Source organism: Pseudocercospora fijiensis (assembly GCF_000340215.1).
Source record: "Pseudocercospora fijiensis CIRAD86 unplaced genomic scaffold MYCFIscaffold_13, whole genome shotgun sequence".
NCBI lineage: Eukaryota > Fungi > Ascomycota > Dothideomycetes > Mycosphaerellales > Mycosphaerellaceae > Pseudocercospora > Pseudocercospora fijiensis.
Window position 1 is genome coordinate 173,753 of NW_006921544.1, and position 16,506 is coordinate 190,258.

The 16,506-nt window shown below is 44.6% G+C and overlaps 3 protein-coding genes across 3 annotated transcripts; 1 reads left to right on the forward strand and 2 right to left on the reverse strand.

Moving 5' to 3' along the window:
• Nucleotides 1-1,619: 1,619 nt before the first annotated feature.
• On the reverse strand, nucleotides 1,620-12,250 carry MYCFIDRAFT_180047 (uncharacterized protein; the record flags this gene model as incomplete). Its single annotated transcript, XM_007934027.1, has 15 exons — nucleotides 1,620-1,631; nucleotides 8,614-8,658; nucleotides 8,693-8,709; nucleotides 8,767-8,848; nucleotides 8,879-9,003; nucleotides 9,032-9,073; nucleotides 9,102-9,131; nucleotides 9,163-9,207; nucleotides 9,234-10,956; nucleotides 10,994-11,227; nucleotides 11,256-11,264; nucleotides 11,315-11,801; nucleotides 11,833-11,947; nucleotides 11,979-12,121; nucleotides 12,162-12,250. 15 exons carry the CDS (start codon nucleotides 12,248-12,250, stop codon nucleotides 1,620-1,622), a joined length of 3,198 nt encoding a protein of 1,065 aa, XP_007932218.1.
• Nucleotides 12,251-12,271: 21 nt separating this feature from the next.
• On the forward strand, nucleotides 12,272-14,079 carry MYCFIDRAFT_180048 (uncharacterized protein; the record flags this gene model as incomplete). Its single annotated transcript, XM_007934028.1, has 13 exons — nucleotides 12,272-12,388; nucleotides 12,418-12,436; nucleotides 12,470-12,749; nucleotides 12,781-12,805; nucleotides 12,832-12,889; nucleotides 12,920-12,946; nucleotides 12,970-13,087; nucleotides 13,118-13,183; nucleotides 13,216-13,288; nucleotides 13,318-13,346; nucleotides 13,374-13,445; nucleotides 13,475-13,790; nucleotides 13,828-14,079. 13 exons carry the CDS (start codon nucleotides 12,272-12,274, stop codon nucleotides 14,077-14,079), a joined length of 1,452 nt encoding a protein of 483 aa, XP_007932219.1.
• A 45-nt stretch (nucleotides 14,080-14,124) lies between these two features.
• On the reverse strand, nucleotides 14,125-16,490 carry MYCFIDRAFT_180049 (uncharacterized protein; the record flags this gene model as incomplete). The annotated part of the gene is made up of 15 exons (XM_007934029.1): nucleotides 14,125-14,414; nucleotides 14,450-14,500; nucleotides 14,533-14,653; nucleotides 14,693-14,857; nucleotides 14,887-14,910; nucleotides 14,943-15,038; nucleotides 15,067-15,121; nucleotides 15,146-15,306; nucleotides 15,335-15,393; nucleotides 15,420-15,815; nucleotides 15,842-15,860; nucleotides 15,892-15,917; nucleotides 15,970-16,064; nucleotides 16,088-16,333; nucleotides 16,369-16,490. 15 exons carry the CDS (start codon nucleotides 16,488-16,490, stop codon nucleotides 14,125-14,127), a joined length of 1,926 nt encoding a protein of 641 aa, XP_007932220.1.
• Nucleotides 16,491-16,506: the final 16 nt, after the last annotated feature.

Consider the following 16,506-nt stretch of genomic DNA (forward strand, 5'->3'; position numbering starts at 1 on the left):
AGATCTAGACGAAACGTTCCGAGTATCTGCTCCGATAAACGGATATATAAATCTACTAATATTACGAAGGACGACGAGGTAGTAGATGTCCGAAAATACTAACGACTTATCGGGAAACTAAATTAGACCGTACGAGCTACTAGGCCGGATATATCTTTTCTAACGTAACGACTAAGCCAATCCTCGGTAAGTCCGGCTAGGAGATATTACGACGGAGGTATCTACGGCCTTAGATACCTAGGGAACACTCGGGACTACTATATAAAGTATAGTCCTATCCTAAAGAACGAAAACGATATAAGTACTTTAGTTACTCGTCTACCGGTTATCTATACTAATTCGGACTACGTAGCGGACTTAACTAGGAAGTTAACAATAGGATAGATATCTCTATTAGCTAGAGGACCTATATCTTAGTCTACTAAACTATAAAGGTCCGTAACGACTAGTACTACGGAAGCCGAATACTTAGCACTATCCTACGCTATAAAAGAAGCTATTTAGATCCGGCATTTCCTCGAGTAAGTCGGATACCTTATAGAAGACGACTATAAAGAACCTACGACTATCTACGGTAATAATAAGGCGGCTATCGCTTTAGTACGAAATCCGGAATTTTATTCTAAAACGAAATATATCGACGTAGCGGTATACTACGTACGGGAACTAGTCGAGGATAAGCTAGTCGATATAAAGTATATTCTAATAAAGGACTAGCTCGCGCACTTCCTTACTAAACCCCTAACGAAGGGGAAGTTCGAAGAAAACGTAAAAAGAGGCCTAGGGACAAAAAACGATTAAGAAGGATTAGGACTTAGCTATTTAGTATACGACTAGATAGCTAAGTAGAGGGAGTATTAGATTACTTAAGAATATACGAGGCTAGTTAGAGATTTATAAGTAAGAGAAGGGGAAGGAAGTTAAAAGATTATTTACTTATAGCTTATAATTCTTAGCGCTAGGGTATATAGATAGATAGATAGATATTTCATTTGCCTATTGTAGTGCCTTTCGGCCTATGTAGGTCTGTTTCTATATATTGTTTTAGGTAGGAAACCAACTTGGTTAGTAAAAACCTCCCTCCTATCCTATTTATAAGTATTGATCTTCCTCGTTTCCCTGTTTTCCTTCCTCTAGGGTACACTAGTATTATAGTTGTTACCCTCTAACTACCTTGCCTACTGCCTTGCCCTTCTTTCCCCCTCTTCTTCCCTCCTTCTTATCTACTCCTTAGTTTCCCTTATTAGTGCGAATTGTTGTACAAATCCCTATTTAATAATCTACTTTACTATCCTCTTTAGGTCTTCTTTGCTCTAGATTAGCTTGTCGTATTCCTTTTCTATTGCTTTTAGTCTCCAATCACTTCTACCTTCTAACTATTAAGGGCAGACTAGTAGTATATACTTAGGGTTCTAAGATTGGTAGCTATATTAGTAAGCTCTGCTTTCAATTCCTAGGACGTTTCTTCTAAACAGGTAAGATCTAAGTCTAATATGTTTAGATCTGATTTAGATAGCTAGGCTTGCCTCGGCCCTGTTTAGGTCCTTATAGAGCTAGTAGTTGTATTAACTAAATTTGATTAGTGCCTTTAGGGTTCCTAGTCTAACTTATATTTTGTTCTATTCCTGCTCCTATAGGTGTCTAGCAATTGATTCTGCTAGGCTTTGTTTCCCTCCCTTTAGCTTGTCTTCCTTCGGCCTTATATTTAGTCCCTAAAGCTCTTTCTCTAGCATTTCTCTTATTAAGACTCTATATTGCTCTAGGTCTTTGACTTTCTAGGGAGTTATTTATAGTCTGTCTCGCCTCCTAGTCCTAATGTATTAGGCTTTTATCTTGTCTAGTGCCTTTTAAATAGTCTGTTAGGCTAGGTATTCTATTATCTTTGCTATATATTAGTGTCTTAGTCCCTTGAAGTATTGTTTAACTAGTAGGATCCCTAATTCCATTTCTACTACCCTTATTAGTATAGTTTTATATACTCCTAGGATTTTCTTTAGGCTTTAGGTTTAGGACCTACTAACTAGTTGCTTAATCCTCTTTAGTGTTTTCTCCTAGGCTGTCTATATCTATACTCTATATAGTATTGCTAGCTTAATAATTGCTTTGTATATAATTTTAGCTTTCTCGAATATAGCCCCCTATATAGAGGCTATAAGCCTATTAATGGATTGTATATTAGCATCTGCCCTCTGCTTTGCCTTCTTTACTTGTAGTCCCTAATTTAGTTTTAGATCTAGCTAGATCCCTAGTACCCTAAGCTCTACTAATGGTTGGGTTTTAAAGCCTTAGATAGTAATTGATTGCTTTATATTGTAGGTTGATTTGGCCTTGCTAAAGTAGATAAGCTAGTACTTTTCTAGGGCGAATTTTGCTCTATACCTCCTTGCCTATTTTTTATACTCTTAGTGCTTCTCTTCTAGGATCCTATAGTTGGTTTCTATTATCTTAGACTAGGCTAGGATGTTTGTATTATCTACAAACCCTAATACTAATGTGTTTTTTGATTCTAGGAGTGGGAGTAGGTCTACTATAAAGATAAGGAAGAGGATTAGGGAGAGTATTAATCCTTAGGGGATTCCCTTCTTAGTTAGTATTAGGTCTAATTTGAATTTGCCTAGAATAAGCTATATTAATCTTTCCTATAGGAAGGACTAGATAAATTGGACTATCTAGTTTGGTATAGCTTTCTGTTTAAGTATATATAGGAGCCTTTTATAGGAGACATTATTAAAGGCTCCTAAGATATTAAGGGAGAGGAGGGTTACTACCTAGTTTTAACTATAGTACTAGATATGCTTGATCTGTTCTGTAATTAGTTCTATAGCTATTAGTGTTAACCTCTTCTTTCTTCCTCCTATCTAGCCTTTAGGAAGGATGTTCCTTTCCTCGGTAAAGGTTGTTAGCCTTTCGGCGACAATTTTTTCTAGTACCTTGCCTATTATATTAAGTAGGGCTATTAGTCTATAGGCCTTAAGCTGTGTATAGTCTTCCTTCTAGGGCTTCCTTAGTACTACTGTTAGGGACTTCCTAAATAGTCTTAGGTAGTGTCCTAGTACTAGGCTTTATAAAAAGATATTAGCTAGTACTAGGGCTAGCCCCTTCCTATATGCTTTTAGGAGTTTGTTATAGATCTTGTCTTCTCCTAGTGCCTTGTTGCCTAGAATTTTCTTTAGGATCCTTTTAATAGTTTCGGGTTTGACCTAGGTGTCTCTTAGTGTGCCTAGTAGTAGAGTCTCTTATTCTTTCTCCTTTATGTCTAATAGGTCTGCTTATACTTCTCTATAGAAGAAGTAGTAGCCTAGGGCTCTTGCTTTCCCTTCTATTATAGTCTATATTTGTCCTTATTAGTCTATAATGTCCGGGAATTGTAGTAGTATGTCCTTATCCTATTTAGGTCTCTTTGCCTATTTAGCTATCCTCTATATCTCCTCTAGTTTCTTTATAATCATTCCTATTGTAGATCTCTATTCTTGTATCTTATCTTTCTTAATCTAGATCTTCTTTTCCTAGTAGGCTTTATTGTAGTTGTCCTATGCTTCCTAGGTATAAATTTATATCTACTGTCTCCTTGCCTTCCTTACTACTTTAACCTTCCTTGTATACTTACTAGTCTAGTATAGTTGCTAGTATAGTGAATGTTTCTTTACTAGGGTATGCTTTCTAGCTACCTATTTTAGGATTCCTATTAGTTCTTCTACTGCCTTATCAATATCCTCTAGCCTTAGTAGGTGCTTTGTTAAGAGTTCCTCTAGTTTTAGGTCCCTTTCTAGTTCCTCCCTAATCCTGCCCTATTAAGTACCTTTCTAGTTAAGCTTCTCTTCTAGTTCCCTTTCCTAATTAGCTTAGACATTCAGCTCAATCTATACCGGGAAGTAGTCTAATAATTCTTCTAGTTCCTAGTTAACCCTGTATCTTATAATCCTATTCCTAATCTAATGTAATACAAAGCATAGGTCTAGTGTGCTACTGCTTCCTCTTGCCTCCTAAGTAATTAGTCCCTTTAGGGTAACAATTTCTATTCCTTCCCTCTCTAATATATCAATTAGTCTTCCTACTAGGAAGTAGTAAGCTAGGGTAAAGTCTGAGCCCTAGAGGGGGTAGTAGAGGTTGAAATCTCTAAGTAGGATTTGGTAGGTGTTCCCCTAGATAACTCTAGGTAGTCTTTCTAGGGTTTTTAGTTAGGTACTGCTTCTTAAGTCTAGTAGTAGGTTGTATATATAGTAGACTTAGAGTATACCTTAGGATATCTCTACTTGAACTAATGTTAGGTCCCTATCCTCCTATAGTATAGCCTGCTAGGTTTCTGTATCTATCTCCTTACTAATATAGATATATATCCTTAGGGCTCCCTAGTTGTAGATAATTAGGTAGTATTTTGGGTCTTTAACTGTTGCTAGTCTCTTTATATATAAGTTGAGCTAGGGCTCTTAGATTGCAATAATATAATGTTCTTTTAGGTTTAGTGCTTAAAGGAAGCTCCTCTATACCTTATCTTTACTCTTGTTGATATTGTACTATATAATGTTTAGTAATGTTGCAATGTTTATTAGGTTTTATCTATATCATTTCCCTATAAGTTTTCCTTTAGTCTTCCCTTACTTTAGACTAACATTTAGCTAAGCTTTATCTACCCTGCTTCCTTTCCTGTAATATTAAGGTATCTTAGTCTCCCTAGTTGCTAGTGACTCTCTTATACTAGTGAGGCCCTAAATGTGAACCTATTATCTTGCCTAGACCTCTTTTATAGCACTTAGCTAGGTTGCTTCTATACCTAGCTGCCCTAGCTTGTTGTATATCTTTTTAGTGTATTAATTCTAGCTTCCTTCGCTTTCCTAGCTACCTGTATTCTTACTAGGCATTCCTTCGCCTAAGAGGGGTGTCTTTTAGTATAGTATATATATCTTGCTTCTCCCTTGTATACTTTGCATTCTTTAACCTAGTACTCCCCTATATAATAGGAGCAGGTATTAGTTGTCTTTATACATTTAGCTACTAAGTGTCTATAGTGTTGATATTTAAAGCACTATATTATCCTAGAGTTGCTTCTATATATCTCTGTTTCCAATCTTTTAAAGTCTTAGAACAACCCCTAGTCTAGCACTATATTAGCCTGCTCTGCACTCCCTACCTAGATAATTAGAGAAGACTGCTTCTTAGTCTCTTCGATTTTCCTTTTGATCTATACTACTTTTGTAATCTTTAGGCCTAGGTATATAGCTTGGTTTTATCTCTATAGGCTCTTAATATCCTATTCTTCCTTAAAGCTTCTTATTATACTATAGGCTATAATTATAAATTGCTGTTAGGAGACCTTTGCCGTTTTCCCTATCTTAGTTGTCTATTCTTTTTGTGTTTCTAGCTTCTTTTTGTCTTACTCTTATACTATAAATAGCTTGATTACCCCTTTACCTTCGTTCCTAGCCCTAATTACCTCTTTAACTGCAATTCTTTCTATAATCTCTTTCCCTATAAGTCCTTAGATTTCCTTTTGCTCCTATAGGTCCGTAACGTAGACTCGAACTACTACCCTCGGGGGCTTTAGCGCCTCCTAACTAGCTACTGCTACCTAGGTGCGGTAGTTTAGGCTTGTCTCCTATTGTTTCTTCGTAATCTTTGCTACGACTGTATTAGCTACCTTTGTAATTACGTGGCTTGCCTAGTTGTAGATTGCTTTCAGTCCTCTAAGGAGTTCTAAAATTATTATCCTATATACCCTCTTAGGGGTTCGTCTATCTTCTGCCTTTAGCACCTCCTCTGCCCTAGTATATAGTGCTTTCTATTCGTCCTCCCTTCCCTCTTAACTGTCTTCCCTTCGTCTCTAATTGTTCGCTGCTATCGTTTAACTGAATCGCGCTAGGGTATATAAGTAGCTAGTAAGTCCTTTATTTAAAGAGTAAGTAATTCTATCGGTTTACCGCTTATCTATAATAAAGACTATAGCTAAGATAAAAGCCGATACTAGTAAGGTACGAAAGATACCTACTACTTACTACCTATATATATTTATATAATATAGACTTATTCGTAGGATCGAATTAACGTAAGGAGTAGGAGGAAGTATCTATTAATAAGAAGCAAAAGTTACCGCCTTAAAACCTAACTACCTTAAGGAGTTTATCGCGAGTAGCCGATACTCTAGGGTTATCTAGCGTAGTAGGCCGTCTACTATAAGGAACGTAGGCTCTCTAGGAACTAGATCTTAGTAATTAAGCTAATTAAGAGACGGGTCGTAGATTCTACTACTAAATATCTTAGAGAGAAGGCTAGCGACTCCTAGAGATACTAGTAGTATATTTATAAATTAGTTACCTTACTAATCTCGTTGCCTATCCCGACCTTAGATAAGATAGAGTAGCTCTCTCCCTAACTCCTAGCGCGGGAGATAACTATATTAAGTCTAGCCTACCGCCTCGATATATAGATATAGTATCTCGACGACTTCTTTCTAGAAATTGTCTCTTATTTCGATACTACTAGGATAAAGTAAGACTTTATAACTATAAACCTAGAGTATATTTTTTATAAGTATAAGCTAGCTCTAGCTAACCCTATCCCGCGATAACCTACTTACTAATAATAGCAAATTCGAATTATTAGAGTATATTGTTATAAGTATAAACTAACTCTAGCTAGACCTTATACGATAACCTACGTACTAAAAATACCGAATTTATATTACCGAATTGCGTAATAGAATCCCTAGTCCTAGTACCTTCTATACTATCTAGCCTTAAATAGACTTAATAGAGGCTATATAGAACCTACCCTAGTATATTAAGACGTATTAATAGCTATAACTATATTACCCCGTCGTATAGGTATCGCTTAACTTTACTACTTACTATCGCCTAGCTTTATAATCGAGCACTATCTCGAATATCTTATCCTTTAGCGATTAACGAAGGTAGGATTCTAGGATATACCGCTAGTTAAGAAGATCTAAGAGAATTAAGAAGTAGAAAGACTTAAGTACTAAATTATATACAATATTACTATACTTATCGATAAGTCTACTCCTAATTAGAACGTACGCTTTTCTCGATATTAAAAAAAATAGTCTAGTAGCGGAAACCTATAGGTTCCTCTATAGCGAGAGTAGCTACTAGAATTTCGGCGATTACTAGAATTTACGCTATATCTTAGTTAGATATACGAAGTCTACTAGATCTATAAAGTACCTAGCCTAGCGGAGTATTAAATCTCTTTCTTTCCTTAATATCTCCTTTCTAGTCCTCCTAGTCGTCTAGGTACCTATAGTCTCTACTCCTCTCCGTAAGTAGCAAACTAGGTAATTAATCTAGTAAGCAACTTACTAAAGAGTCGTAGCGAAGACGGCGAACCGAGAATAGGCCCGCGGGATAAACGGTAAAAAGAGATCTATCTTCTCCTCCTTCTCTTTATTCCCCTTTATACTCCTCTAAGCTCTCCCCCCTTCGTAAATAATAAATTAGGTAATTAATCTAATCTATAATTTACCGAAGCGAAAGAGAAAGAGTCGTAGCTAAGATAGTAACCTGAGGATAGGCCTACGGGAGAAACGGGAAATAGAGATCTAGATCTAAATCCCCTACTTTCTCTTAGTTCTCGTTCCTTATTTCTCGTTTCTCGTTCCCCTTTATACTCCTCTAAGCTCTCCCCCCTTCGTAAATAATAAACTAGGTAATTAATCTAATCTATAATTTACCGAAGCGAAAGAGAAAGAGTCGTAGCTAAGATAGTAACCCGAGAATAGGCCTACGGGAGAATCGGGAAATAGAGATCTAGATCTAAATCCCCTACTTTCTCTTAGTTCTCGTTCCTTATTTCTTGTTTCTCGTTCCCCTTTATACTCCTCTAAGCTCTCCCCCCTTCGTAAATAATAAATTAGGTAATTAATCTAATCTATAATTTACCGAAGCGAAAGAGAAAGAGTCGTAGCTAAGACGGTAAACCGAGGATAGGCCTACGGGATAAACGGGAAATAGAGGTCTAGATCTAAATCCTCTACTCTTTTTTAGTCCTCGTTCCCTATTCCCCTTTATACTCCCCTCCTCCCTTCGTAAATAATAAATTAGGTAATTAATCTAATTTGCAATTTACCGAAGCGAAAGAGAAAGAGTCGTAGCTAAGATAGTAACCCGAGGATAGGCCTACGGGAGAAACGGGAAATAGAGATCTAGATCTAAATCCCCTCCTCCTCCTCTTCCTTATTTCCCTATATACTCCTCTAAGCTCTCCCCCCTTCGTAAATAACAAATTAGGTAATTAATCTAACCTGTAATTTACCGAAGAGAAAGAGAAAGAGTCGTAGCCGGGAGGAATATCGAGGAGGAGGATATAGGAGCTATACTTTATAAGAATATAATTTCCGATCGAGGCGTTCCGAGCGAAATCTTTATACTTTCTTAGAGCGTCCTCTTCGAAAGATATTAAGAATATGCTCGCGCTTGCGTATATGCCTTCTTAACTTGCACTCTCTATACTACATTTAGAGGCAGCCGATATGTAATATGTTTTATACTCGGGCAGATGTGACTTGCGTAAACTAGCTCGCGAGACTAGGTCTAAGCCGAAGGATTTGATCTTCGAAAAGGTGTTCGTGCTCGCGTAATTTTAAAGTAGACGCCGGTTGACTTGTACGCTCCATCCTGCAGTTGATGTATCGAGATGTGAGGTGTTCTATGCTAAGGCAGATGTCACCCGCTCGTGAGACTAGGTCTGTAATAAAGGCTTTTCTTTTTGTCATGCCCGTAGAGGACTATATCTCCAATAGCGAAGGAAGCATACTTCCTAAGGAAAAGGGGAGTTGAATGGATGTATAATCATTTCGCAATGCTATAGTCTGTCTTTTGGGGGGTATGTGTGGGCGCTGATGGCAGTTTTGCTTTTCACTTCTCACATGGCGCTCTGCCCTCTCCTGGCTTTGATTCTGTCTCAAACTCCTTCCCACCCATCTTGCTCGATCTCCGTTATCAGATAAAGTCCTCCATTCTGAATCTACGCCTCCTATGTCTTCTCGAACATCTCATTCCATTTGCTTGACAAGCTCCACTGCTCCATTCTGTACCCACTCCTCCTACCTCTTCCCATACATCTCACACCATCTGCTTGACAAGCTCCACTCCTCCATTCTGCACCCACTCCTCCCACCCCTTCTTATACATCTCACTCCATTTCCGTCACAAGCTCCAGTCCGCCAATCTGCACCCACTCCTCCCACATCTCCTCCTCAGTCTAGGCCACACCACTATCACCAAGCCAGCCGCTGTTGCTGTTGTCTTTCGCCATTGGAGCCTCGGTCTCGGGAGCGGCAGCGTTGGGGCCAGCAGTGACTTCGTTCATGATTTCAGGTCCTCCAATCTCCACCCACTCGTCCCACAACTCATCCGCAATCTGTGCCACATCGCTGTCACCATGACAGACACTGTTGCTGTCGCCTTTCGCGGCTGGAACCTCGGTTTCGGGAGCGGTGGCAGTTGTGTGGCTGTCACTATCACTTGGCTGCGCCAGACTCTCGTCGGCGCTACTCGTGGAGTTGGTGCTGTCGTCTGCTGGGATCATGTTTGGGTTCCGGAAGCAAGTGTAAGCGTGCATTGTGCCACACCATCGAAGATGCGTAGCGTTCTCACACCACAAGTCCCAGCACGTATCTTCATTGCAGAAAGATCGTGGTCCTCCAGCACATCTGCCAGACGAGCAGTAGCCGCTGAGAGGGACCCAGGTTCTCTGAGATTGAAAGAAGTCGCAGAGCGGCTTATGGTGCTGGAACGCGTCCCGACCGCAGAATGAACAGACAGGCAGGTTGTCGATAACGCCAGCGTGTACAGAAGGATCGGAGGTGACCGGGTCGAAAGCGTTAAAGTTGTCCGAGCTGGAGGAGGCCTGGCCGGTGGATTTGGCTTGCTGTGAGACGTCTGCGTGAGATGGTGATGCAGAGTTCGACAAATGGTTGGCGTGGTCGTGGACAGCTGGTTCCAGCGAGCCGGAGTTGGTGAATGATGCTTCCGGTGAGTTGGGCGGCGCTGGCTCGGCTGACTTGGAACGCAGGTTCTGGGTGAAATACGGCTGATTCTCAGAGTTGACGGGGCCGCGCAAAGCGGGGTCGAGAGAGCTCGAACTGAAAGAGGACGCACTCGTGGACCGGGTAGACGAGTTGTCGTTGACGAGGAGAGCCGGGTCTAGAGAGCCTGAACTGAAAGAAGACGCACTCGAAGACTGGTTGGAAAGGTTGGCGGTATCGAAGAGATCCGGGAACAGAGCATCCAAGTTCGACGCCGCGGAGTTCGAAGAGGAAAGGCCGTTCGCAGAGTTGGTGTTGGAAATGCTGAAGTCGGGGCCAGCGTCCGCATTCGGGGATGCCTTTGCATCAGAGCGCATAATCTTCCACTGTGGTCCATCTCGAGAGCCTGAAGGATCTGAAGACAGCTTTCTCTTCCTCGACACTCTCCTCCCAGGCCCAAAAATCGATTCGTCAAACTTCGGCACTGCATCATCTGGCTTCCTCCACAACACCATCTCCGCCAATTTGTCAACCCACTCTCGGACCTCATCCTTGCTCTTGCCGGATTCCAAGTCTTTCTTGTGGGATGGACACATGACGAGTTCCAGAAGATGTCTGATAGCATGGCGCAGACGTTGAAAATCGCGCGCCTCGTAAGCATCTGACACTGCGGCGTTGCGTCTCATCCGCTCGTCCTTGGGAGGCGGGTTCTTGAAATCATCGTGCTTGCATGTCTTTCCGGTCTGGACGTGGCCATCGTTTGTTGCTGGGGTGCCACGACTCTTGGTGATCATGAAGCATGGGTACCAGCGAGCACCATTTTCGCCGCACCAGGAGTCGAAGATTGGTAGGAAGTTGATGGTCATGTTGGAGGGCTGTGGTGATTGAAGGTGTGTAGTAGTTGAAAGTCTGAGATGATTGGAAGCGTATGGCGATTGGAAGTCTGTAGCGATGGAAAGTCTGGAGCAATTGGAAGGCTGTGGTGACTGAGGGTTGCTAGAGGGCGTCGCTCACGGCTCTCTTATATGATGGCCTTGCTCTACAAGCAGGTGGAGGTATGCTTCCAAAGCATGCTTCGCAAGGTCGACTTGGGCCGTAGACGACAATGAAGTCGTGCGATCGGACGGCGATGACAGCTTTCTCCTGCTTCACCAGCCAGCTATGAGCATGCTTCCCAATCTCGATGCAGTCGGGAGCGGACATGAAGTCGTGCTTGCCGATGGGATGGCGATGGGCGATGAAGTCGCGCTTCTCCGAACAGCCAGACAAGGTTCACCCATCTTTGCTGGCATCACCGGATGCGTGAAGCTGCAGAAAACTCATTCGAAGGAGGACAGTCAATGGCCAGCTTTCGACGGTCGTGGACGGGTACTCGCGTAGGTAGAGTCGAATAGAGTCGTGATGAGCGTGATGAACACCCGCAGCGGCGCCGACCGGCAGTGGTTCGCAGCGTGCAAACGCATACCCGCATGCCATGGAAGTCGAGCAGAGTGCAATGAAGTCGCGATGAAGTCGTTCATGGTCCATTGCGGCGGCGCCGACCGGCAGCGGTTTGTAGAAAGAGCTTGCAGGCGAGAAGAGAAGAGAAGGCGCAGCAACAGTTGAAGCTGGTGGTGGCTTTCGGCAGCGGGGTCTCGGTGGTAATTTCCGGTCTTGGCTCGGCTTTTGAACAAAATACTTGAAAGCAATCAGCCTATCCCCTCGCTCGTCGTCTTCCTCATCAATTATGTCTTCATCCCGCTCTGCATCCGATATCGTGTCATCTTCGGGATGATACTCGACATCATCTGCCCTTCCGTTGAACGCTGAGTCCGCCTTCGCCCTACAGGTGCGAGATCGCTTGCTCGCAGCACATGGAGGCTGATTGCGAGTTCTCTTGAGGTTGAGTCTCAGCATCGCTGATTTGTGCCCAAGGCTTTGATGGGGTAAACATTCCATCAATGCGCTGGTCCCTATGCATTTTCTTTTCTTGTCCCTGTCTATGTCTTCGAGCCCTGACTTCGCGGTGTGTGGCATGGAGAGAGGCCTGCGGTGCTATGCAGCAGCGTCTGAATCGACCTGAACGGGGTTCTCTCATCATGACAGATGGGCGAGGAGTCATTGGGACACCAGGTGCTCTGCATCATCCGACACCAGGTGTTGCTTCATTCATTCGACACCAGGTGTCTTGCATCATCCGAACGCTGGGTAACCAGCACCGCTGCTGTGATATTCTTGATCTCGAACTCCCCATAGGCAACCACTGGCTTCTTTGTGTAGTCTGTGGTCCATGCCCCGAACAACTTCCGCCTTATGCCTCATCTGAGCTCGAGCTACGCCGTCGATGAGTTCTTGACGTATACGCTGGACTGGCGTTTGGTTGTTGATATTCATTCCTGCTGCAACGCATCACGAGCCGGTGCGGGTATCGTAAATTTCTGCCTAATTGGTGAGTGTAGAACAGCAAGCTCTGTAGGCGTCATCTTTGAAGCCAGCGACTGTTGCACTCAGTCGTTGAGCAGAGAAGAGAAGATCTAGTCAAGCTTCATGAGAATTGGATCTCTCTAGCCAAGCATTCTCGAGAGAGGAACTACCAAAAGGCCGGCGACAGCTGGTCGTGCCGTATGCGGAAGTACGTCGCTCCAGGATTCCAGCGCCACCAAGGCTCTCCAGGCTCTGCCATAGCCGCTGAGCTGTCGGCCGAAGTGCTCCTCGACAACGGCAAGGTACGGCATGTAGTTGGGTTGGAGAGCGCGTTGAGCACGGTGTTCTTTGGTCCGTGTGGCTCCACGTGTGGTTTGTAGAACAGACCGGAAAGGCAGAGAAATGGCACAAGCTCCAATCTTTGTTAGAATGCAATGACATTGACGGAGATGGGCAGCATCACTGACCTGGTACTAAGCGGTCATACTCGCCGGGCCACGCGCATGTGTGATGTTTAGAAGAAGCGAATCGGTGCAGCTGCATATATAGGACATGCTGCAGCGAGTCAATATGCAGTCCATTCTGAGTCAAGTCTTTCGTCCTGATCCACTCCCCAGATGCTGTTGTCGAACCACACCGGATCGCCAAAGGAATCTTGTTGGGACCGAGCTTGGTGAACCACGGTCCGCTATCGATGGGGAGATCGTGGGGCGTATTAAGCTGAGTGAATTGCAGGATCTCTCGCATGGGCGTGAACAAGTGCTTGTTACCCATCTACGACGATGCAGTAACTTTACTGCCGTGAGACCCGTTTTCGTCTCTTTAGGTGAAAGCGAACTGGAGAAGGCTACCGGTAGCCTATACCAATTCGTCCGGATACAAAAAGCGGATGGGAAGTACGTCGGTGTGCGAACTCGGGGAAATTTCAGCAATAGGACTATGATAATGATGCAGAGCGACTCCGGTGTATCAAAGCCTGTGCCATCTGAAGAACGAATCTTTATGCGGCCGACGGGCTTGGATTGAAGATACTGTTGGGGCTCGCGGGAAAAGATCCGGCGGCGTAAGACGTATATGAGACTGGCGGGCGAGCGCGTGGTCACCACAAAGCAAGCTGTGGTCAGCTTCTTGGGCACGAGTGAAGTCAAAATTCGTCAAGCTCGGTCACCTTTGTAGACACGAGCTGATTCACAGTTGCCGAATGCCCCAGACGTCCTACACTGCGTTGTCAGCGACCGTCCCGTACAACCCAACCACTTGTATGTACCCTCTGCACTCTCTTCTCGCCAAATGCAATCGTCTAATGCCAGAATGTCCAGTACTTCAAGCTCGATTCTTCTTCTGCGCTCGTGCCGTGTATTCACGCAAGCGACAAATGCAAATGGGTGAGCAATTGCTGTTGACAGATGTGGGCCATCGGAGAGCGGTAGCTTGAAGTTTCGAAGGAATTGAAGCGGCGCGCAGATGGCGATCCAGTACTGCGCATCGATCCAGATGAGGAGGACGTTGAAATTGGCCTCGCGGCTGTAGCGCAAAACGTCAACTACGACATCAAGATTCAGATCGCGAGGCTTGATATGCTCATCAAGATCCTGGCGCCAGCGAGAAGAACATTATGCGTAGTCCACGCACCGATCGCCGCCCGTCAAGCGCCGCCCGCGTCACCAGAAAGCTCGACTCGATGGTATGTCGTGTGAATCGATAGAAGAGGAGGAAGAAGAGTATACAGAGCCTCACAGGGTTCATGAGCCAGCGCAGTCTGATGGATACGAGGCCGATGATGATGCGTTTTCGATGATGGGCCCGCTTTCGATAATGATGATGCCGCTTTCGATGATGAGGATGCTGCTTCCGACGATGATGCCGCTTTTGATGATGATGATGCTGCGTTCGGTCGCGTTGTACGCATGGCAACTGCAGAACCTCCTCGGCTTATGAGCGGAGGCTTCATACAGTCTGGCCGTGATGTAGAATGTCCTCCTTCTCGACGTCGTATGCGTAGGCGTGGAGGTAGAGGTAGTGGTAGTGTTGACTGCCGCGTTGGCAATCCCGATCATGATCCATTACCAGGCAATACAGGCACGCAACCCAGCATTGTATACGAGGCAGGATAACCGTCTACCTCGCACAAGCAGGGCCCACCTATGCACCAGATCCGCGAGCTTGGTTGTCTGGGAAGAAGCGGTGCAAGTATGACAAGGACCAGAGAGCCGCTGCTGCAAAGCAGGTCTTCACCGAGACCGTCCAGAATTTAGTCCTGCAGAGATCCCACTACCACTCGACAAGCGGCAGTGGAAATCGCACTGTCACCAGCTGGATGATGACGCCAGTAGGCCTCCTAACGTTGGCAACGATGTCCAACTCGTTGTTGGCAAGAACGCGCTGAAGTGCCCACTTCAGCCTGCTCTGCTTCATAACCTGCTTGATCGTGATGGCATGACCAGCCTCATAACCTGTCTCCCGATGACCTGCTTCCTGGCCTGATTCATGACCTGATTCATGACCTGATTCATAACCTGATTCATGACCTCTTCATAACCTGATTCATAACCTGCTTCACGGCCTGCTCTATAACCTGCTTCATGACCTGCTTCACGGCTTGCTTCACGACCTGCTCCATAACTTGCTTCATGGCTATCATAATGGCATAGCCTGTCTCATGAACTAACCACCTGCTTCGTGACCTGCTTCATGACCTGGTTGGTGGGGATAGCATCGCCTGTCTTATGAACTGGCCACCTCCTTCGTGACCTGCTTTATGACCTGGTTGATGGGGATGGCATCGCCTGTCTTATGAACTGACCACCTGCTTCGTGACCTGCTTCATGACCTAGTTGATGGGGGTGGCATAGCCTGTCCCATGAACTGACCACCTGCTTCGTGACCTGCTTCATGACCTGGTTGATGGTGGTGGCATAACCTGCCTTATGACCTGTCTCATGATCTGATTACCTGGTTCATGATCTGGTTCACGACCTGCCCCATGACCTGTCCAATGACCTGATGACCGGCTTCATGACGTGTCCAATGACATGACGACCTGCTTCATGACTTACTTCACAGCCTGCTTTATGACCTGCTCCATGACCTGCCTCTTGACCTGCCATTTGACCTGCCTCACGACCTGCTTGATTCGCGACCGCTGCTATGATATGGACTGCACAGATGAATCGCCACGGAAGTACCAATCTCATCTGCTTCCGTGCCGCCAGGCTATTGGATTCCATGCCGATGATGCCACTTGCCGCAAGGAGAGACGCTTCGTATCGCATTGCTGGATACTGAACGGAGTGCTGTGCGGATCTTGATGTACGTACTGTGTTCCACGATGGTGTATGCTTCGATTGCTCTCTCTGATCTTGAAGCATGAATTCCTGTAGTGTGTTCGGTAATACTGCCCTGCTCGGAATGTCTTCTCCGGCATTGGTGTTGCCTTGGTGATGCCTCAAACCTCTTTACCTAGGTCCTGATTATGATGCTCGCAAGTCATAGACCGATATAGTCAATACCTTGATCTTTGGGCAGTCCGATGTCCCTCAGATTGCCCGTACTGAGAGTCTTAGGTTCTATGCTTTCTCGATAATGACGTGTCTTTTGACTATCCAGATCGTGCCTCTCAACCGGCTCGGTGTTAAGTAGACTGTAGACATCAACCGTATGAATATGCAAGGCGATTCCAACACTGGCATTCTTCGAGCATGCAACATCGATCCAACACTGGCATTTTTCGAGCATGCAACATCGATGCAGGCGTAGAGAAGGTAGATTCGAAAATACTCCAGAAGATTCGCAACAGCTACCACTACCACTTCGCGCTCGGCATCGGCGCCTTGACTTGAGTCTGACAACGAAATGGTGATTACGTTCGTAGACAATACGATGACTTGCTTGGGGGCGAATGGCGTAACAGGCGTGAACAGCACCATTTCATGAGCAAATTGGTGTCTCGCGCTGTATTGTACTAGCTGCTTGCGAGGGCTCCGCACTGTCCAGGAATCCAATCGACTGCCAAGCGAAAGCAGATGGTATAGAAAGCGTCCGCTATGTATGTTAACATCAGGAAGTTGGGCGTTCCAGGTCCCGAAGAGCGGGCTTCAAGGAATTTCATTTCGCACTCCAAATGT